General features: G+C 46.3%; 1 protein-coding gene and 1 long non-coding RNA gene across 4 annotated transcripts in view; both read left to right on the forward strand.

Annotated features, from left to right (window-relative positions):
- The first annotated feature begins 15,150 nt into the window (after positions 1-15,150).
- Positions 15,151-23,675, forward strand: part of LOC119168205 (branched-chain alpha-ketoacid dehydrogenase kinase) — a 225,222-nt gene continuing 216,697 nt past the window's right edge. The window contains exon 1 of one of the 3 annotated variants that reach the window (XM_037419620.2): positions 15,151-15,760. In XM_037419620.2, the coding sequence (XP_037275517.1) occupies positions 15,593-15,760 (168 nt within the window). In that variant the 5' untranslated portion in view covers positions 15,151-15,592. The remainder of the gene's footprint in view (positions 15,761-23,675) is intronic. The other 2 variants (XM_075890993.1, XM_037419612.2) reach the window with 2 other exon arrangements.
- Positions 15,769-18,771, forward strand: LOC142804252 (uncharacterized). Its single transcript, XR_012894546.1, has 2 exons — positions 15,769-17,768; positions 18,675-18,771. It is a non-coding gene; the product is annotated as an uncharacterized LOC142804252 (long non-coding RNA).

Raw genomic sequence — 23,675 nt, forward strand, 5'->3', positions numbered from 1 at the left:
AGTTCGGCGCCCTCGAGGCCTAACTGTTTACCGTACGCGATCCACTTATCAAAATCCATACACTCCATACTGCAACTGTTACTATAATGCCACTATAAAAACAGCGGAATCATTGCAGGATGCAACCGCTTCAACTGTGCGGCTCTATCACCACGCTGTCCACACGGTTATCGTTCACCCCTCACTGTTTTACTATTGTACGGAACGTCCTGTCTCGCGGACGTCAGTTTTGTTACAAGCTGCCACTCTAGCGTCGCCAGCGCGAAGTCGGCGACGGGAATGACAGCAGGTTGGTTCGTTCCGTACGCAAGCAGAGACAGTGAAGAGATCAGAGACGTGAGAAAACAAAACAAACTTTACTCTAGTGACATTGCAGCACACGGGATCTAATACAACACTTCAATACAAATAACAAAATACATCAACACTTGATACAACTAAAAAATACATATAAAAACAATAAATCAGCTTACGTGAGAGAACTATTACAAACTACACAAACTAACACCAATAGACTATGGGGGAGAAAGTTCGAAGATATAAACAGGTGAAGGCATACGTGTGATGACCGGCCGCGTTGCGTCCCCGACGATCGGATGCGAGAAGTCCAAGAGAGTTCTGGCACGACTGCGATGTCGGTGGTGTTGCAACGCTGGTGGCTCCGGGAGGCTAGTGCTTGCAGGTGACTTCGAGCAGGTTGAGCTAACTCGAGGCGAAGTCCCGATGTCTACGTTGCAGACGTTAATATCTTGTCACAACTAAACGAACGGCTGTGTTTAGGTGGCCAGCCGATACAGAGCCACACTAAAAACTTCTTGAAGAGATACTTGTTGATCTGTTTCTACACCATGTTGGTCAGCGACTAGTCTGCCTAGCAGGGCAAAATCCTGCGCTTAAATCCCCCTCGTGTCTCCTCGCTCTCTCCCTTGGGGACAAGAGACCTCTACCTGGGTCCAATCATGCGTGTTTAATTGATGAAAACTCCGCCCCAAAAAAATATTTTGACCCCATTCTTTTTAATTGGGAGAGGGCCCTCAACTAGCGAGATTGACAACCTGTCGGGTTGTTGTCATACGGCTTGGCCACCAGAGCGTTTCCCACGCTTTTCCCCGTGGGAACGGTCAACCGTTTGGCTCTCAGCCGGTGCGTCTCGTAGTCTCATCCTTGTTCGGGGTACACCGCGGCCTTCTACGACCTTGCAGACGCCACCGCAGTTACAAAAGGGTCGACTGTCGGCGGCGACGTTCTAAGAAGAGCACCCCATTCTGCACTTCTCGGCTCCCTTTCATGCGCCGCCGTTCTCACGGTCAGTGGGGGAGTACGGCGCCCGTTAATTGCCGTGACGCGGTGTTGCCAAAAATGGCCGTCCGTGACACTCTATTTTCAAGAAATATGAAGTGAATGAATGAAAGTATAGTTAGGCAGCTAACTGAATTATATAATGACCCGTATGGACTATGACCACTGGAAGGGTGGAGCGTGTGCTGTTACACGTGGACTTACAGGCTGTTAAGGGTAGATAGACAAATATGGCTGATTGTGTGTAAGTATTAGGACAAGTCAGTTCAGATTAAATACCAGACAAAGATTACAGGCAGCAGTCCTGTTAGATGTGAACTGTTGGAAGCAGTTCAAGCTGGAAAAGAAGTGGTTATTTAATTGTGACACATTTGTTGAAACTTTGAAAACCAGGAAAATTTCTCGAGCAATGTTAAGTGATGTTTTTGATGACTGTGACATTGCACACTGTCACTCTTCACATGTGTCTGTTTCCTTATATATTTTCTACCAAAGCCACAAACAAAAATAGATGGCAGTTAACCCGCGTCCTGTTCCCTGTCTTATGCAAGTGTCATTTTGCACTTTATTACCTTAAAGTACTTGCTGCTAGGCAGGTTGGTATAACATTATTAGGGAAAATTCTAGACGATGCGAATGTGTGGTGCAGTGTAAATATTTTCTGTAGTTCAGCTGCGACCGATGCTCTTTTTCTGTGCTTTTTCATTTTTCCAGTGGTGCTTAGGCGTCTATAATTTTCCCCCTTAGCTTAATTACCTCCCTGAAGCTATGCATCATCTCGCCCAATAAGAACCATTGTTAAACTATTGTATGTGGCATTTTTGATGCAAAACGACCTTAGAGTATATGCTAAAGCTCCTGCAGCATCACCGGCTGAATGTGACAACCAGTTCACCATTTATAGGACCCGAAGTATTGACATTTTCAATATATATGTTCGCACAGTGCTTCATTGGAGTCATGCAAGCTTAAAATATGGTGCTCCGACAGAGAAATTTTTCTTCCTGTGCTGTGACCAACGGAAAAACTATGTAGACAATAATGAAAAAAGATCATAACTAGGCTTAGCTGTTTGATGTCTGCCTCAATAAAAATGTATTAAATTAATGCAAGTGTGCTTATATCACCATGGTGTTGCCAGTTTATTACTACATTTGATATGAATCTCTGCTCACTCCACCATGGTGTTCCTAAGGGCGTACACAGTCTTACCTCTGAGACAGCATTGCCAGAACTAATTTCACTGTCACAATCTTGAACAGGTGTGCAACACGCATGCGCCAGTGCAGAGAACACAAGAGAAGTGGTCACTGCTTGCATGTTCAAGGTCGTATGCACGCACACCGGACTATGACTTTGCAGTGTCTTACATTTTGAGTGGAGTATACATCGTGATGGCGGGAGCCATCTCTGTGGTCACCAGCTAGACTGTCACAATGTGCATATTGTTGCTTCAGACAACTGTTTAGGACAAAAAAAGGGCACCGTAGAAAAAAAATATTTTTAGGCTAATGTAAGGGCTTGTGGTGAGGAGACTCTCATAAGGTATATGGTGTGTCATCTTGCAATAGAGAAGCAACATCTATACATAGTTTATGTTAGTAGGAGTCTGCTAAACATTGGCCATACAAGCTTGTGGCTAGAGAAGGATGATGTCCAGAAGATGCCCTCCTGAAATGTTAACCTGCACCGTCCTCCCTTGCCCTTCTTGGTGCACTGAAATTTTTGCCCTATAGGTACTAATTCCTTCAGTGGGTACTCTTGAAAGGCTTCTGAATAAGCTCACTCTTACCACCTGCTTTACCCAAGGGCAAATCCTACTGTTTAAACTTGTTTGCTTGGCAGAAATTTTAACAGGAAAAGAAGCTTCACTCGTTACACAAATAAAGCTACAGCATTGCAAGATTACTATGATGTTATGTACACAGACCTCCCACATACAACTAAAATCTCACCACTTACCTCTATGGTGAGCCTGATTATGCCTTAAGACAGCATGTAACTTTCTTGATCCTATACTTTTCAATCAGTACATGAACCTTGAAAAAACAATATTATCACGTGCAGTTCATAAAACCAGTGCTTATGAACTGCAATGATGCCATCGAAAGCATCAGCGAAAGTAAATTCACCCTGCTGGAAAGCAAATTCTGCATGAAGCCTGTAAATGTACTGTTAACAAAGACTTCTCGACAACTTCATTATGTCTATTTCTGCAATTTGCATAATCCTGTTTAATACATACCTTGCTGTTCACCGTATAATTATTGACCTCTGAATGTTACTCAAGTGACCATGCTCATTTAACATACCTGCAAGCCTCAGTGCTAACCTAATGAAATTGGAGACTTTAATAAAGTAATGCTCTCTAATGCTCACCCCTTCAAAAAAAGTTTTTAGCATCCCCTGAAAACCTATTCTTTAAAAGTTTGATCATCAGAGATGCGATGTATCTCCACACCTGATGACAGACATTTGTCCAATTACAGCCACATTATAACAACAAGCAGCCTTTGTAAGATGCGTGAACACGTGCCATCATTTCAGGTCAACATGTTTCCTGAAACCAGCTTGCTCTTAGTTATGCGACAGAATGGTTTTCATGAATCATTTTCTTGCTAAGCTCAACTTTCCCCATGACAAACTGTGTGTTTAATTTTAGACCATTCTTGGGTAGCTATTTTTCTTAATAACTAAAGAAAGCCCGATAAAGTGAAGCATGATCTTTTAAAAGGAAATTTGCAAAACATGCACAATCGTCTCCAATACCTAGCCTGAGTATATATTTCACTAATAATGATCATTTTCATTTTAGAGCACATATCTGATGGCACAAAATCTGGAGTACCAAGGAGTCTGTCACAGGTATTTTTCACTTCTTTATTAACGGCCATGCAACAATTTTAAATTATTCATGCGATATACTAGAAGTTTACTGCAGTGTGAATCACTTGCCACAATTTAAAAAAAATAATTATGAGGGGAACATATGGACTCTTTACAAAGCTTGAAGTTGGTGCTGATGCCGTCTGTCGCATGACCAGTAATGAGACAAAGCAGGCGCATCGCATTAGGCCTGATAGCAGTGCTACCCTTCCATTTCACACACACACACACGCGCATAATGTATGCTTTGCTGCAATACACTGCAAGCACTTCGCCCCATGACACTGCTGTATTGCGGCAATGTTAACTTTTAAAAAGACCTTTACGGGTTAGCAATTGAAGCTCGACAATGCTCCCAGCAATGAAATTTCAATTTTATTACATTTTTTTTTCATTTTTATACACTTGCCTAAACTAGTGTTCCCAGCCGTCCCGAATTTCGCTGGACTGTCCAAGACTTTGCCCGCGCTACCCAGTCGGGACAAATGTCCCCGATTTTTTCCGGACTGTTCAGTAAATGAAAAAAAAAGAGAAACGTTTTGCGTTATAAAAGGCATGCCAAATAACGAGCGTCCATCTGATCACAGACAAAGAAATGTTGCTGTGGTTAGCTGCAAGGAACTTTAAACACTTCAGCTGAACTTTAGCGTCAACTTTTACTAGAGCATTCTAGAGCGAGAGGAAGTGTCACGAAGAGCACCTAGCAAAATTTAGTGCCACATCAAGAGACCGACGCAATGAAGAGAAGAAATAACGGATTTGTATGGAAGGCACCGCAACAAAGAAAACTAATTTCCTCACCCACACACAACTACCTTCACTGTTGGTTACCCCAATCTAAACACACTCTGCTAAGCAAACAAATTGCCATCATCTGCGACTGCTTAATAAAGCCACTCGGACAAGAACGTTCTCTAATTCCAACTTGTGTATTCCGTACCTATCTCACGCACTTACGCAAGAACAAGCTTCAATGAAAGTATTGGCACAGTATATACTTCCTCCCAAGTGACACCAGCTGTTTGATCGGTCCTCAAGCAACACGCATGCACCTACCGTACATCCGCGTAGTACATGCATCAGAGCAACATTCACAAATCGCGTTCCAAAGGCCTTTATTTTATGCTCGTTGTCAATGCTTGTAGATTTGGTGGCAAACACTTCGGGCTGGTAGGCGTTAATTCTGTGCTTCGGGCGAATGACGTTAACTACTCGATAAGCACGGATAAGAAGCTCCTGAACACGGCGACATCACAGGAATTAAGAAAAGCGGCAGCGACTTGCGTATGAATCACTTTCTAACAACAGAAAGCGACCACGACCCCACGGGCAGAGGCGCTTCTCGCCATTTCAAACAGATTACAGTCCAATCCAACACCAACATCGGAGAAAAAAACATCACGACTAGAATACGATGAACCTGCCACAGACTGTGTGTCACAAGCTAGTGAGGAACTCTACCTGAACCACAGAATAAAGAACGCCCAAATCGCCTGAAAAATGTTTTCCAACACACCGATTCTAACGCCGTCTATTCATACACTTTAAGCCAAGTCAAGCCGGTTTTAAGCGGCTATTGGGTGAACCGAACGCTTTTGCCTCGAAAAGGTTCGTGCCACCCATGTATGGTAGCTAGAATGGAGAGGTGACGCCAAGGGCCGGTCAAAAGCGATGCGCCGTTTCATGCCTGGCGCACGGTGGCGCTGCTTGTCGTAGTTCGATAAAAAAAAATAGAAAGGCAGCTGCGAAATTTTGGAACCATCTAAACTCCCTAAGAGATGAGACGAGCCTAGAGCAGAACTTTATAACTACAGCCCAAGGTGCTAGGCTAGAAGGGGACGAAGCTATTGAATATATAAGAACAAGGGTGACAGAAAAATTTCAACAAAGAAGTACTTTATGCACCACAATAGACAAAGACGAATCAAGTGGTGCAATGGCTCCATTTTCACAACAAGAGTGGGAAAGGGCTGAGAAAAGGGTTCCTAGTAGTACATCAACAGGCCCAGATGGCATTCCAATTAGGCTGATAAAAACGTTAGGTCCGAAGTCTAAGCAGGCTTTGAGAGAGGCAGTGAGTACAATAATAATCGATGGTGAAGTTCCCGATGGATAGAAACTTAGCAGGATGAGCATGATCTATAAAGGAAAGGGGGACAAAGCTGACATAAACAACTACCGTCCTATAACAGTGACATCAGTGGTCTACAGGCTGGCGATGCAGATTATAAAGGAAAGACTGCAGGCGTGGATAGAGGTAGAGGGGGTGCTGGGGGAACTGCAGAATGGGTTTCGGAAACACAGGAGGTTGGAAGACAATCTGTTCTCACTGACGCAGTGCATCGAAATAGCAGAAAAAGAACACAGGCCCCTGTGGCTAGCATTTTTTGGATATCAAGGGAGCGTACGATAGCGTGGTTCAAGAGGAATTGTGGGGAATACTGGACACACTAGGCGTGGAACATGTAGTCACTAATCTTTTATAGGGTGTCTATAAAGGTAACAAGGTGGTTATAAAGTGGGAAAAACAGGTATCCAAGCCTGCAGAGGTAAAACGGGAGCTTAGGCAGGGGTGCCCCCTGTCACCCTTATTATTCATGATGTACCTAGAAGGATTAGAGGCAAAATTAGAGGGAAGTGGACTTGGCTTCAACCTCTCTTTAGTCAAACAAGGAAAACTTATTGATCAGGCACTACCGGCATTGATGTACGCAGATGATATAGTGCTAATGGCTAACAACAAGGAAGATTTGCAGAGATTGATGGACATCTGCGGTAATGAGGGAGATAGGTTAGATTTTAGATTCAGTAGGGAAAAATCAGCAGTCATGATTTTCAATGACAACGAGGGTAGTGAGCTTAGAATACAGGAGGTCACGCTAGAGATGACAGATAAATACAAATATCTGGGCGTATGGATAAGCAATGGGACCGAGTATCTGAGGGAACACGAAATATACGTGACGACTAAAGGTAACAGGAATGCAGCAGTCATGAAAAATAGGGCACTGTGGAATTACAATAGGTATGATGTTGTGAGAGGAATATGGAAAGGGGTCATGGTTCCTGGGCTGACGTTCAGCAATGCGGTCTTGTGCATGAGATCAGAAGTTCAAGCGAGATTAGAAATTAAGCAACGTGGAATAGGTAGGCTTGCTTTAGGAGCTCACGGGAATACACCAAATCATGGAGTACAAGGTGATATGGGATGGACATCATTTGAGGGCAGGGAGGCTAGCAGCAAGATAAAATTTGAGAAGCGATTGAGAGAAATGGGGGAAGAGCGTTGGGCTAGGAAGGTTTTCAGCTACTTGTACATGAAGAATGTCGATACAAAATGGAGGAAGCGAACCAGGAAGTTGACTGGTAAATACTTAGAAAACAGCAGGTGGCCAAACCAAAAAGAACTATCGGTTAAGAAAAAAGTGAAGGAAACGGAGACTGACATGTGGAGAATGGGCATGATTAAGAAGTCCGCACTAGATATCTATCGAACTTTTAAGCAGGAAATTGCCAAGGAAAGGATCTATGATAATACTCGGGGTAGTTCTCTACTGTTTGAGGCCAGGACGAGAGTACTGCGAACCAAGACATATCGGGCCAAATACGAAGGGGTCGACACAATATGCAGTGCGTGTGGAGAGGAAGAAGAAACTGCCGAACACTTGATAATGTTCTGTAAAGGGCTTCACCCTATAGTTCAGGATGATGGCGCTGAGTTTTTCAAAGCACTGGGATTTATGGACAGCGAGGGCAAAATAGACTTTAAGCGGGTAGACTTAACTAGAAGGAGGTTATCTGATTGGTGGCTAAAGTCAAGGCCCGAGTGAAAATTAAACCCTTCACTGCGAAGTACGAATCCTCAACTTCATTATTTAAAGAAAAAAAAGATAAATGTAATGGTTAGTTCACTAAGTATTACGGCTAGGTGGCGTTAGCCGCCGCCCGATCTAAAGGGTACAGCCACATCCATCCATCCATCCATCGATGCCCGCTCGGCCGCTCGCTCTATGGCTGGGCGCGCGGCGGAAGCGCAAATTAAAAGTTCGCCGCACGCGCAAGTCTAATTTTACTAAGCACGCAAGTGGCTTTAAGTGGCATATACTTCGGAACTCGTACTGAGCACGTCGAAGTGTTCTATTCCGAAACGCATGACCGATGCAATCCCGAACGGCACTGATCCCTCGCTTCCGACTTCCATGCTCTACTCCACACTTCCCATTTTGCACTCGACGTTAGTTTCGATAAAATACAAGGAAGAGACCATACCCGCTGTTTGCATGAGTACACAAAGCATAAAAAACGATTTATTTTTTCCAATCCGAACAACTGACAAGAAATCAATAACTGCACGTAAACAGAAAGCGTCTGTATCTGCGACTTCAGCACATCACTTTAACTAATGAAAGAAAGACTGTTCAGTTTTTAGGTACAGATTATTTTTTGCAAATTTAGAACACATTTTACTGAAAGCAGAATAAAAACATGAAGTCTGCAATTGGGGGAAAAGGTAAAAGCGCTTCACTTCATTGAAAACATGCTCAAATACAATAAAAACGTTTGCATTTGAGTACTGCACCAATTCATCTCGACGACAAAAAAAAAGTCACTCATGTTCATACATTTTCAACTATGGTGATCGCTTTTGAACATATTTACACAACTCATACAAAGGCTGCATTGAAAGTAGAGTGAGGAAAAGCAACTAATCCACTCAATTCACAGCACTCTTCTTAATTTTAGCATCTTCATCTTCTTACGCTTGTCACCTTGGCTGGCATTCTGAGTTTTCACAAGAAAATGCAGCCTGGTGAGGACGTAGAATTTGAGACCACAGGTCTTTGATGACCACAGGTCCCACCATAGGTCTTTTCTTGGCGTTTGGGATTAGCAGCGAACTCGCTCTTTTCGCCGAATCCTTTGCATGGTATCAGAGAATCCGCTTCTGCAAGCAGCTCTTGCGCCATTGCAGTGCTACTGACCTGTACGTTCTTCACTACCGTGGCTTGAACGGAAACTTTCGCTTGAACGCTGCACTCGTTTGCAGTGAAGAGAACGACTTTTTCCAAGGCGAGGTTACCGTTATTCATGGCACAAACTGTGAATGCTGTAGCACTGTCCGCCCCAGCGATCCTGTGCTTCGCCCAATAGGCACTTGGTGGTTCACAACTCGCGATATCAAGCGCGGTTGGAGAGTTGGAAAAGCTTCCGTCTTCATGGGAGTCGGCAGCGTTGACGTGCACAGAGGCGCTTCCTTCACACCGCGGAATCGTTGCAGGTAGGCCCCCCTTAGACATCCTCGACGTTCTTTTCTGGGGCGGTTTCTTCAATAAATACGCAGGGACGTTCGGATAAATGGTGGGGATTGCATTATCCGTAAGCTTAGGTCGGTCACGAGGAATTCGCACTGTCTCATCGTTGATAGTGTGGGTGAAAAACCGCACGAGGTACTGTTCGTCGAAATGCAGCTCACAAAGAACTGAGGTTGCTTCCAGTGGTTTGTCCGCACGTGGCACTGCTCGCTGCCAGGCTTTGAAGCGTTCAGAGTCTTTGGGCACAGAAAACAACGATACTTGCCGACCGGACTTCCTCGCAGAGACGTAGCCCGAAGAACAGCCGGGCGCGCAGCAGTGCGTCTGCGACGCTTTCCGTTTCACGCCAGAGCTCATTGCGCTTTAGATCACCGCACTCAGTACTGACTGGAAATAAGTTTGTGCGACATACTTGTCACACAAAAAGCGAATAACTCAGCCTGTAAGGCACAAAGAAACACGTGCGCGAAACGGTAAACAAACGACGGAAGAAACAGCGCCAACCCCTCGCTTCGCTTTCGACAGGCATCGATGGATGAATGGATATGGCTGTACCCTTTAGATCGGGCGGTGGCTAGCGCCACCAAGCCGCAATAACTAATGAATCAAAAACTATATATTTTTTTTTCCTTAAAAGTGAGTTTGAGGATTCTTACTTTGCAGTAGTGGAGAGTTTAATTTTCACTCGTGCCTTGACTTTAGCCACCAATCAGATAACCTCCTTCTAGTTAAGTCTACCCGCTTAAAGTTTATTTTGCCCTCCCGGTCCCTAAACCCCAGTGCTTTGAAAAACTCTGCGCCATCATCCTGAACTATAGGGTGAAGCCCTTTACAAAACATTATCAAGTGTTCGGCAGTTTCTTCTTCCTCTCCACACGCACTGCATACTGTGTCTACCCCTTCGTATTTGGCCCGATATATCTTGGTTCGTAGTACTCCCGTCCTGGCTTCAAACAGTAGAGAACTACCCCGAGTATTATCATAGATCCTTTCCTTCGCAATTTTCTGCTTAAAAGTTCGATACATCTCTAGTGCGGACTTCTTAATCATTCCCATTCTCCACATGTCAGTCTCCGTTTCCTTCACTTTCTTCTTAACCGATAGTTCTTTTTGGTTTGTCCACCTGCTGTTTTCTAAGTATTTACCAGTCAACTTCCTGGTTCGCTTCCTCCATTTTGTATCGACATTCTTCATGTACAAGTAGCTGAAAACCTTCCTAGCCCAACGCTCTTCCCCCATTTCTCTCAATCGCTTCTCAAATTTTATCTTGCTGCTAGCTTCCCTGCCCTCAAATGATGTCCATCCCACATCACCTTGTACTCCCTGATTTGGTGTATTCCCGTGAGCTCCTAAAGCAAGCCTACCTATTCCACGTTGCTTAATTTCTAATCTTGCTTGAACTTCTGATCTCATGCACAAGACCGCATTGCCGAACGTCAGCCCAGGAACCATGACCCCTTTCCATATTCCTCTCAAAACATCATACCTATTGTAATTCCACAGTGCCCTATTTTTCATGACTGCTGCATTCCTGTTACCTTTAGTCGTCACGTATATTTCATGTTCCCTCAGATACTCGGTCCCATTGCTTATCCATACGCCCAGATATTTGTATTTACCTGTTATCTCTAGCGTGACCTCCTGTATTCTAAGCTCACTACCTTCGTTGTCATTGAAGAGCTGGCCGGAGCGCCACCCCAGCTACCGCGGCCGTGTCATGAAACGACAAATCGCTTTCCCTGCGGCGGCGCATGGGCGCTGACGCCACCTACCCTTCTAGCCACCATAACCCATGCTCGCTGAAGTGCCATGCGTTGCAACGTTTATAAATATATTTCAGTTTAGAAACTCGCCGCCGCGGCCATTGAACGCAGCCAGTCCGCTGCGGTTCCTGACACCGTGGCGCTGCAGTCGAGAGTTGTGCTATCGTTGCGAGCGTCGTCTGCTAGCTCCAATGTTGCGCTTGTGCAGCGGGCTTAGCAAGCCGTCTGATTTTATTACGCCCGTTGCAGCTTTTAAATCTTAAGCGCTCCACTCTGGTGTGAGATATTCTTAATGCGTGTCGCAACGCACCGCTGTATTATTTTCTACGCATTCGGAACATTCGAGGCCACAAGCTTATGCTTTAACTGCGCCCTGCATACCCTGCCCTCGTTTGGTTGACTGAAAGCGCGCGCGTGGCCTTGATAGGAAGGGAAATGTTGTCGTTGCCAATCAGATGTCATAACCTGAATCCATTCGGGTTTTGATTGATTGCAAGGTTTAACGCGCCGACGCAACGCCGGCGTTTAGACGCGCCGTAGTGGAGGGCGCCGGATTAATTTTGACCACCTGGGGATCTTTAACGTGTGGCGAAATCTCGCACCACTAACCTCACTGCCGGTGCACCCAAGGCAGAATTTCATACTGTGCACAATTTGCACTGTCGCTTCAACGTCTTTCTGGGAGCGTACCCGCACGTCAACAAGCGACTCTTGCAGCAGTTTTCCATTCGCTGAAATAACGTACGTAAGATCTTCTCGTATCACAACGCTCTTCATGATAGAGAAAACACCTGCGTTCATCCCTGTCTCGTAGAAAACTGCTTGCCGGCTGTTTTCTGGCTCATCTTCCACAATTGACAACTGCCGATTCCGAAGTAGCCGCAGTGAGGCACTGTTCTCGATAATTTACGCGAGATCAGTGCTCTCGCAATCACTCGGAAGCTCATTTGGCTCTTCGGGAGGTGGGTGGCAAGACACAGTCTCTGCACGCCGACAAGCACTTGCTCTCTTTTTCGGCGACCACCGCCTCTTCGGTGCAGAAGACAGATAGCTGGGTAAGTTCGGGAATTGCGTCGGAACGACACCACTTTTCAGAGCCCATGCACCCCGCTCAACCTCCACCACTTCACCATTGACGATATGCTTATATGTTTTCGTGATGTCTGCCGACTGAAAGTGAACGTCGCGCACCTTGCATGTTTTGCCGAGCAACTTATCAGCGCGGGGAATAGCCCTTCGCCACCTGTCAAGAAGCTCGGGGTCCGATGGTGGGGCAAAAAAGTGCCGCTTGTCGGGGTTACTCCTATATCCGCTTGTGCAGCCAGGCACAAAACACGTCGGCATGTTGGCTGAATGTTATGGCATTCCACATGTGAAGCCTGGGACACGGCGAGGAATCGGACAGCACTTCGTGGGGGAAAGCGGCTGGCCTTGAACGCCGGCGACTTTGTTGACTGTTCGTAACAGCGAGCAAATCTATCATTGGCAGTCGCTCACTCACCGCACAAACACAGTTCACAACCTCAAAACGAGAAGTAAACAACGAGCAAATCTATCGGCAGTCACTCTCTCACAGCATATACACAGTTCACCAACGTTGGCTGCAGTAGCCGGCGCATTCGGTGCCCCGGTCTCCAGCGTTTCTTGTTCGCGCGGTCGTTTTCAGAAGTGCTGAATGAGCGATGCCGTTCGAGTGGCACATTTAGTGATTTTCCAGCGACTGTATTTCGTTGCTGTGGGCCTCTGCATGTGAGGCTGAGGCCGACAATGCCGACCTGCTTCGTTCCCGGGTGTACCAGAGGCTACAGCAGCAACAAGAACAACACGGACAGGTACTTCTTTTCGGCTCCCAAAGATGCGACGCTTCGCTCGCTTTGGAATAAGGCCATCCCGCGTGCGGATAAGGAGCTTTCACCGGATAAGGAGCTTTTTTTTTTTTTGGTGACGCGCATGCATTTCTATTCCACATTCCTTCAGCGAGAGCGTGCCTTGAATGTGCAGGTCAAGTCGGTGCGCAAACGCGCTAAGCTGCTGTAAACACGCTGGCAAAGTTGTAGAGTTTGTTGTAAATGAAAAAAAAAAACCTTGCATACATGTATCTATTCATTACTTTTTTTCTGTCAACATGATTTTGTATTTTGTAGCCATATTCACCGTAAGCAAAAAAGATGTGGAGTTGATTTGTAAATAAAAATGCTTGCATGTATCTATTTATTACTTACTTTGTTTCTCCTAACATGCTTTGGTATATTGTAGCAATATTCACCTCAAGCAAAAAAGGTGTGGAGTTGATTGTAAATTAAAAAAAAAACGTTGCATATATTTTTCTACTTTGTGTCTGCCGTAAAGTGTGCACTGTGAAAACCAATAAATTGCTGAAAAGAACATTATGCTTATTGACATGTAAGCTGGTTTAACTTCGTCAGTTAGTTGACTCAATAATTCTTTCAATTAAAGCTATTTCGCCTTTTGCAGAAATGTCGCTTGTTGGTGGCGTTTGGTAAAGCTAACTGTTGTCAGGGCAAGACATGGAAAAAGTACTATTCCAAAAAGGACGTCGAGACAATTGGGAAGTTTCGTCTTCGAGTGGCCATAATTACTAGAGCCACTAAATGACGTAGCTCCAATGGTGACCTTGCTTCTTTGGCTGGAAACAAAATGAGCGGTGTCGTGATTTTTTATAAAATTCGGAAGAGACAATCAAAATAAGTTTTAACGGAGGCTTATTTCATGCTACCAGCTTGCGGCAGACTGTTCACGCTCGTGGTTGACTGCCGGCGAGCAGCCGACGCAAGCGCGCGCAAACTACGATGCGCTTCGGCTGACCTGTTGTAGAAAGCAATGCAATGAGCCGTGACGGACGGCTTTTCTGCCCCACATTAAGCGATCCTGAGCAGCTACTGGAAAGTACTCTGGCCTAGATGTAGTCTGGACGCGGACAACTTGACGGGTAGCGGGTAATCTTTGATGTTATCGTGCGCTAACGTCATGAGAAGGCCGAAGCGGCGTTGGGAGAAGCGCCGTTGCACGCGATGAGCAGCGGCCGGGTAGAGCAAAATGCGGCGGTCCCGCTTCTCGCGGCACGCCGAGAAACGGAGACGCCGGCGGCGCACGGCGCATGGGGAGAGTTTTACAACTGAAGCTATCTAGTAACGTTGACTGCGGCGCATTAGCGAAACCGCCTGCGAGCGCCCCGGCAACCGAGCCGGTTGCGACTGCAGCGCCACAGAGAGAAAGATCGGTGGTGGTTCCGGGCAGCGCCGGCCAGTTTTACAACTGAAAATAATCTAGTAACGTTGACAGTTCACAACCTCAAAATGAGAAGAAAACAACGAGCAAATCTATCGGCAGTCACTCACTAACAGCACATACACCGTTCACCACCTCAAAACGAGAAGAAAACAACGAGCAAATCTATCGGCAGTCACTCACTAACAGCACATACACCGTTCACAACCTCAAAACGAGAAGAAAACAATGAGCAAATCTATCGGCAGTCACTTACTAACAGCACATACACAGTTCACAACCACAAAACGAGAAGAAAACAACGAGCAACCCTACAGCACGACCCAGAAAACCATGGCCACTGGCACACCGAAACGCTCGCCTGCACCGGCCGGCCTGTCGGCACCGCGCAAAAGTGAGGTCCCTAGATGGAAACTTGTTTCATCTAGGGACCTTATGCAAAAGTCGACTGCAGCGCCCTCACACCCCCTAGGAGTAAGGCGCGCCCGGCTTCGGCGGCGGAGTTTCGAAACTGAAGTATATATCTATAAACGTTGGTGCGCTGCGGCTCCTGTAGACACTAGCGCCAGAGTTCCCTCTAGTAAGAATTGTGGAAAACTCTATGCCATGGAGGAAGGAGGTTTTCTTCCTCCATGGGGCAGTGCTAGAGTGGAGGAAAGCGTTTTTCCTTCCTCCATGACTTCCCCTTCAAACAGCGAGCGACGCGGGGCATCTTGTAGAAGAGGCATTGCACCAGCGTTATCCCCTCACTGATCACACATTTTAGTTCAGAACGCCGCCACTACCCTTACTTTCGTTGGAGCAGGTGCAGTACAGTTTCCCTTCTCAAGGTTTTGCGAGGATCAGCGACTTTCCCTCCGGTTAGTCGAAGTAGAGTATCGAGAGCGAAAATAGTCTCGCTTTGCGCGAGAATCTAGGCAGCTTTATCAGTGAGCTCGGAAGCATGTTTTGACTGCGTGTGTGCTTGCAGTAGTAGTGTGGCAGAGCTTTCCGATGCGTGGACGAGTGGCTGGCTTCCAGCAGCAGCGAAGCAGCAGCAGCTGATCCTCGGGGGCTCCCAATGCGGGGAGGCCTCCTCGGAGTATGGCAACATCCGCTGCTGCACTCGAGCGATTGGGCCCCATGGTGTTGGCACGGCGCTGCATCGCGTACGCCAGCAAGGGTGCCGCCGCTGAGACACAGCCCAAGGATAAGTCACGCACGGTCCAGTCCTTCTACAACCAGTCGGCCATCGACGTCGCCGCCGCCAAGGTAGTCTCTCCTTTCGACGTCCCATGCGTATCCATTCGCGTTACTATGACATGCGTGCAGCGAAGGCAGTTGAAGCTGCGCACTCTACATGGTTTTCGAGAGATGACAACCCCCTTTGGTCTTGCGCACGTTGCAGTGCAACCGGCTTGTGCTGCTGCGCGATTGCGCTGCTTTCGTCGGCGTAGCACCCGATCGTGCCGCTGCTCCTACGGCTTGCTTTCTGGAAGATGATTTAATTACACGTAATCCGTTATTAAAAAATGATGTTTCGTGCCTAGCACATGCAGTGCCGTATCCTACGTGAAAGGTGACGCTGTGTTGCCGATATGACGATAGCTATAGCACGAAAACAGAACGACGACAAAGAGACAAGGACATTTTGTCGTCGTTCTGTTCTCGCGCTATAACTATTCTCATGTCATACCTACTAGACCAAACTGCCACGCTGTGTTGCTATTTTGGTTCGTGTGCAATGTTCTACAGTAAATCGTTTCTCTCGAATGACAAGCTTTTCGTCATCTCAGCAATTCTTACACGGTACTTTCGCCTTACAAGTGGGGAGACTCCCGCTGGATAGGTGGCGCTCCGAAAAAGGACACCTGGTTCCTGGTCTGACGTTCGGCAATGCGGTCTTGTGCATGAGATCAGAAGTTCAAGCAAGATTAGACATTAAGCAACGTGGAATAGGTAGGCTTGCCTTAGGAGCTCACGGGAATACACCAAATCGGAGAGTACAAGGTGATATGGGATGGACATCATTTGAGGGCAAGGAAGCTAGCTGCAAGATAAAATTTGAGAAGCGATTGAGAGAAATGGGGGAGGAGCATTGGGCTATGAAGGTTTGCAGCTACTTGTACTTGAATAATATTGATACAAAATGGAGGAAGCGAACCAGAACTTTAACGGGTAAATACCTAAAGAAACAACAGGGGACCAAACCAAAAAGAACTATCGGTTAAGAAGAAGGTGAAGGAAACGAAGACCAATATCTGGAGAATTGGCATCATTAAGAAGTCAGCACTAAAGATCGTTCGGACTTTTAAGCAGGAAATTGCCAAGGAAAGGATCTATGATAATACTCGGGGTAGTTCTCTTCTGTTTGGGGCCAGGACGGGAGTATTGTGAACCAAGACATATCGGGCCAAATACCAAGGGGTAGACACGGTGTGCAGTGCATGTGTAGAGGAGAAAGAAACTGCCGAACACTTGATAATGTTCTGTAAAGGGCTTCACCCTATAGTTCAGGATGATAACGCAGAGTTTTTCAAAGCACTGGGGTTCAGGGACAGGGAGGGCAGAATAGACTTTAAGCGGGTAGAATTAACTAACTTATCTGATTGGTGGCTAAAGTCAAGGCACGAGTGAAAATTAAACCCTTCACTTCAAAGTACAAATCCTCAAACTCACTATTTAAGGGAAAAAGAATAAAATAAATCTAGTTTTTGGTTCATTAAGTATTACGGCTTGGTGGCACTAGCCACCGCCCGATCTAAAGGCTACAGCCATATCCATCCATCCATTCTTAGGGAGCCTTCATGCGTGCGCGTCTCCGTGTATTAGGGTGGTGCCAGCCTTTGACCCACCACTTGCCGCCGCCCGCTTAAACACATTGTTGCCGTTGCCGGTTTCTATGGCAACAAGCGCCATGTTAGTTCTCGCGGCCAGGAGTTCCTGCTGTGCCGCACTGCACCAGCTGCATGTTGGCACGGGTGCGGGTGTGCAAGCTGCAGTATGAGCTGCGTTTGACTACACCGTAGACCTAGCTTCCGCTACGACACCATTCTCACGCTAAGCGCGCCTACAAGACCTAGCTTCCGCTACGACACCATTCTCACGCTAAGCGCGCCTACAAGAACTTTGGAGTGTAAAGCCAGGGTGCTGCGTGCCGCAATGCGAAACCATCTGGAGACTGTTTTGCTTCCCGGCTTGCTCTAGCCCACTGAAACACTGGATTACACAAGTGAAGCGACATTGCCTGGAGCCGACTACTTCTCCCTGTGTTTGTGAGGTGAGTACCCATTGTATTGCGAGTGGTTTGAGTATATGGCCACATATTTCGTAAAATGGTGACTTAGTCATTCGACAAAAAGCAGTTCAAGCAAAGTAAACACGAAAACTTGCACAGTAAAAAAATGGTTCAGGCTTCGTTTGGCTGCGCCGGGCTGTGCGAGAGAAAGTTGGTTAACTTGAGTATGCTTGTTTTTTCTCGTAGTCGAAGCACAGTTAACCAATCGAATTATATGACGAGCCAAATGTGTGGTGCTGCATGCATTCACTGTCTGCGTTGCATCAGTTTTCCAAGCCGTTGCCACATTTGTCGCAGGAAACGCCAGGTCCCTTAAGGCACCAAAAAAATGATTGTGTTCGCATCCTTCTTTGGTGGCAGATGTTCGTGTTCCTGCACTTTCACCTCGGTTGCTGAAGAAGGGCATTTGAACAGGTAGACAAACGAGCCGACGAACGCGTTTCCTGTAGACTCTTGTAGTTTTACACACTTGCTACACAGCTAATTTTTGTGTGGCTTGCCATGGGGTATTGGTTCTTTCCTTCATTGACAGGCGGAACAACACCGAAACTCGCCCAACAATGACAAAAAGGATTCCACTTTAATAATATAGAATCCAGCAGATTTACTGTTCGTGTCTGTCCGTCCTTCTGTATGTCTGTCGGTTCTAAATGGTGTAGCATATGTGCACTAAGCAAGTCGGTTGTTGGGCCATAACTCAAGTATATCTTATGGGAGATTGCTGCTTTGTCGTTATTTTTGTCGTCCTTTTGTTTCATGACCAGCCACAAACATGATTTGACATTGTGAACTCAATTTTAATTTAGTGCTTGTAGAGAAAATGTGTATGGACTCTGTATATGTGGTCGGTGCCGAGTATGACTTTTCGCCTCTTACTGTTTATTGTAGGCCCAGTGCGAGGACACCAGCTTCCAGCAAAGAAGGCATGACGGTTTGAAGAAATTAAGGTCAGATGCTGTTACCAATAAAATCTGACCTGGAAAAACTTGGTTTGTCCCTTGTTGCTTCCCTTTGCTTTTCTTCTAGCCTACAGGCTTGGGGGGGGGGGGAGGGGGTCGGTTTAATATAATTGAGCGCACCTTACTATTTTCTGGCAATGCTTACAGGTTGTAAGGTTTTTAAACAGTTGAATGTACAAATCCGTCTGTAGGAAGTAAACTTGCTGCAGGAAATTATATTATGCATAAAAGCAATACTTAGTGTATGAGGAACAGGCTAGCGAAGTTATGCTGTTAACAGTGAAAATCGCGAGTTACCCGGTTGTTTGATATGCCTTCTCTGTCGTTATGCGTACCATCATATACTATAGCATGGTCTCGAGCCTTGCACTAGAAGGCCTTTGATGTGTCTATAGTTAAAAGGTGTGTTTGCTACAGGAATGCTTCGCAAACATTGAAGTCTGTTCACAGTGACATCGAGGTTCATCCCTCGCAAATATTAGTTTCTCTCACCTGGTAGACCCTCCGCCAATGTGGTGGGTCTACCAGGTGAGAGAAACTAACTGTTTTAACAATATTTTATACAAACTCATGTCACGAAGACGTTTTCCCTGTTTTACAAAAAGGCGGCTAACTTCAGAAAACAACCCTTCAGCTTTCAGAGCTTGCTATATAAAAAAACCACCCCCTTCTCATTGAAACTTGCGCTGCCTGCCTTCAATGCAAATGAGCGACCGCTGAGAACCAACATGGCAGCCTGTCAAGTATGGTGGCCGTTTTAGCCTGTTGTAAGCAATCATGATAGAAGTTGTCACCATCCTAAAACATGAATACGCGCCCACATGAAGCCTCTTAGGGTGCCTGGCGGGAAATCGCAACGTAACTCAGCGGCTCGCGCACACGACTGAGTTCCGTCTACCAATGTGGGTGTATACTGGGCTAGCCTGTTGCACAAGGAACTCGAGCAGCCATAGCATCAGTCATTCAATGCATGGAGTTTCCTAACAAAAACTTGTAGCATGCCTTTGAGAGTACAGTTATCGGGCACATTGCCTTCTCAGTTCTTGGTGCATGCCTCAACCGTGCCGTGACGACACAAATCACTGTGGGCATAACATTGTCAAACTATTCTAGACTGCTGACTGCAAGTACTGTTCCAGAGCCCACTACGCCATAAGTCTCAGTTCTATAAGCCCACTACATAATCGCAGTGCCAGAGCCCACTACGCCATAAGTCTACCCATCGTTTCCTATGGTGGCTAGTGGTGCTAGAATTTGCTCTAGTGAATGATGCAAGCAACTGTATAATTAGTGAGAGAGAAAATAAAGCATTTATTTGGTTTTCAGTGGGAACATCAGTGAGAGGGATTCTTAGCTTAGAATCCTTATTGATGTTAGCATTCCACTGTCCATTCGTAATGCCTGTAGACTGTCGCACCGTCAAGCAAATGTCGAGAGGACACCTCGGAGGAGGGTTAGCAGACGACAAACTGTCGGGTGCTTCTTCAGCCCTGGTTAGCCATTGGTGGAAAGAAACACTTTTTGACTTTACATGTTTCATACAGCAGCAAACAAATCAGGTCCTCTTTGACAAAATAAATATGATTTTTGGCAGTCACAATGTTTACGTAAAAATTCGTGGTTAGGTGGGCAAGTCGTGGTGCCACTGATGACGCACAATGTGCACATTGCAGCTTTTCTAGGTTTTCTGTAGCCATACAGGTTAGTAAAATAAATGCTAGTGTCTGACCTTTTATGTCTAAATTCAGGCTGTTCCACTTGTGTGAAACATCTGTCTGTGTTTTTGTAGGGCACGAAATTCATTACGTTGTATGTGGAGAATCATACAAGCTTACAGTGTTCTCTTCTGTTACTGAATGATGTCAGGGCCTTTGTAGAAAATAGATTAGGTGTTATATTAAAATAAAACTCTTTATATTTAGTTAGAAAAGAACTGTATCAATCATGTATTTGGGGCTGTGCTTGCTCCACGGCTATTTTGAACTACAACCTTGTACTTTTGCACTCTGCCGACATATTCTGATGGAGATTCAATGTTATTGGTTGACAGAATTTGTGTATATGCATGTTTATGGATTCCAGCTGGCTAAATTTAATCAGCAGTCTCGCTGTCCTCCTTTGTACATGTGTTGCTTTAATAGCTGCCTGTTTTGTGCATTGTTGATAGGCGACAGCACACTGTTATGCAAAGGGATCCTTATGTAGCTATCGGCCCTACGTTTAGAGGGAGAATAGATACCTGGTCACTGTGGAAATTAGAGGCAATGAGCTCGCCCATACCTCTACCCGAGAATTACTCTTCCAGATTTCCGACTCCGGCATATCGCACCCACCCATGGCTCTACATGTGGAACCACGTCTTGCGTATGCAGAAATTCTGTAACACCAAAAGCTCCACGCACAGAAACTTTCACCCTCAGGGCCAAACTTGAGTAAGGAATCGCAGGTAGCGTGGCGCCGCCTGCAGACCATGTCCTACTCCAATCCACCCATACTGTAGATCCGACACACACGCACCGCAGTGCAGGTTCTGGACCAATAAAACAGCCATCCTGTACCACATGGTATACCCATATAATCCCCTTTTGAAATCCAGGAAGCAACACAACATGGAAGGGTGGGGGACAGCTTTGTGCAGCTCAGATCCAAAGACCTAAAAGGTCCTCACGAAACGTGTAAGGATAGTGGCTCACGCCAATGGGATTCCAGACTATAGATGCCACTCACTAATCTACTCGTGCAGAAAAAAATCTAATAAATGTTTCATTTTCTTTGTCTGAAACCACAACGCAGAGGGCAAGGCAACTCCTAGGGGAAAATAAAATTCAGTGTGCTTTATGTTACAGATGTTGAAAAACACCACCTTGATCACAAAGATTTTTGGCTGGAGATTGAAGGTCATGTTCCTGTAAAAGTGTTGTTAGAAAAGCTGCTGCTAGCTGACAAGGAATAAGTCTATTTTATGTGCTTTGCTAGTTGACCATCTGTATGGAATGAGAGATTGATTGATTAATATGTAGGGTTTAACCTCAAAACCACCATATGATTATGAGAGATGCCATAGTGGGAGGGCTCTGGAAATTTCGACCACTTGGGTTCTTTTAAAATGCACCCAAACTTGAGCGAACCGACCTACAGCATTTTTGCCTCCTTTGAAAATGCAGCCACTGCAGCTCGGATTCGAACCCGCGCGAGGGAGAGAAGTCTTTATTGAAAAGCAGAGAAGTTAGCCGGTCAATACCAGTCGCTGACTTGGTACTCTGCATTGGGAAGGAAATTGAAAGTAGGGAAAGGGAGGAGAGACAAGATGTTAAGTAGACATCTTTGATTATTGGATGAGGACGGGCATTAATAGTTTTTTTCTGGTGTCAAGGTACAGCTAGAGTTCGTCTAGTTGACTAACACTGTCCAAGTACACGAACAAAAGTTTCATAGCACGCCTCCGTTGCACAAAGCAGGCTAAAGGTCCCAATACACAGCAAATTAAAAAGTTCTTTCTGTTATCGAATTCATGCTATGTTCATAGATTCATGCTATGTTCATGATCAGTGCGCAAGCAGGGATTCACCGTCATTCTGTAGTCTCCGCAAATCCTGACCGTTTTGTCTCCTTTTGGAACCACCGCCAGTGGCGTGGCCCAGTCGCTTTTTAGGACAGGAACAATCACCCCTGCGTTCTGCCAGGCCCTCAATTGTTGGGAAACGGGATCTCGGAGTGAGAAGGGCACCGGTTGAGGTTTACAAAAGACCGGTGTTGTGCCATCCTTGAGCAACAAGCTTACTTGACAATCTGTTATCTGTCTGACCTGGTTCAAACACTTCGAGAACCTTTCAAGCAAGCTAGCTACTCGATCGATCCCCACCCCACTCACACTCAACCAATCCAATTTAAGAGATTGCAACCAGTGTCACCCTACCAACGCAGTCTCACTCTTTTGCAACCTACGGACCACGATCAGAGGCAGCGTCGCTGTCTGGTTGTTGTGCTCTACTGGCATCATCAGCTTGCCCAGAACCGCTAACGGCGTTCCCCCATAGGCTTTTAGCTTTATGCTACAAGGCAACAACGGTCGCCCGGCCCAGTGTCGCTGATAGAGAGTCTCGGGGACGATAGAAACAGACGCGTCCGTATCTATCTGCATCGGCACATTACGACCCCCGACCCGTACCTTTACAGTATAGTTTTGGACACTATCGTCACACGAAAATACATTCTGTAGCAAAATATTGTCCTCACCATTACTGTCCTCCGCATAGTGCGCTGTGCTGGTGGACGATCAGCATGCTCTTGCCAAGTGGCCCACTCATTTGCAGGCGCGGCAGCGGTATTTTCTGAACCTTTCGTCGGTGTGGGAGGTGGCTCCGCAGCGGTAGCAAGCCCAACCGGTTGTTTCTTTCGTTGCTCTGGTTTCCATGTAGTCTCCACGCGGCTGCCCCGACCTTGGAACTCACAGCTTGTCGTTGTACGGCGTGGACACCCAGTTCTTGCCCCTCCGGCTGGAATTTCTTCGTCTTGAAACGGGCTAGTTCAATTTCTCGCAGGGGCGCCTGCGCAAGTAGGCGTTTGGTGTATAGCGACACCACGGACCCGAGCTAACGGGGGAGTTTCGGCTCCCTCCCACGCCTAGCCGTGTGTGGCTTTGCCGTGTTCGGGGAAAAGGGGATTCTGGGGGTTGAGCTGACGCTGGGTGATTGGACCTTTAAGGCCCCCCGGCAGAGACAACACACCCCTTTGGCCCCGGCTTCACGTAGACGGCACCCCTGGGCTGACCCACCCAGGGAAAATCGGCAGTCGCCTTTTCCTATCTCTCTCTCCCTACATCTTCGTCTTTTGTTCTCACTTTACATCTTTCCTGTATTCTCCTCACTTCATTTCACTTCCAATTTTTCCTGGCGGCAAGGGTTAACCTAGTGTAAATATCCAACCTTGG

Source organism: Rhipicephalus microplus, chromosome 3, assembly GCF_043290135.1.
Source record: "Rhipicephalus microplus isolate Deutch F79 chromosome 3, USDA_Rmic, whole genome shotgun sequence".
In the NCBI taxonomy this organism is placed as follows: Eukaryota; Metazoa; Arthropoda; class Arachnida; order Ixodida; family Ixodidae; genus Rhipicephalus; species Rhipicephalus microplus.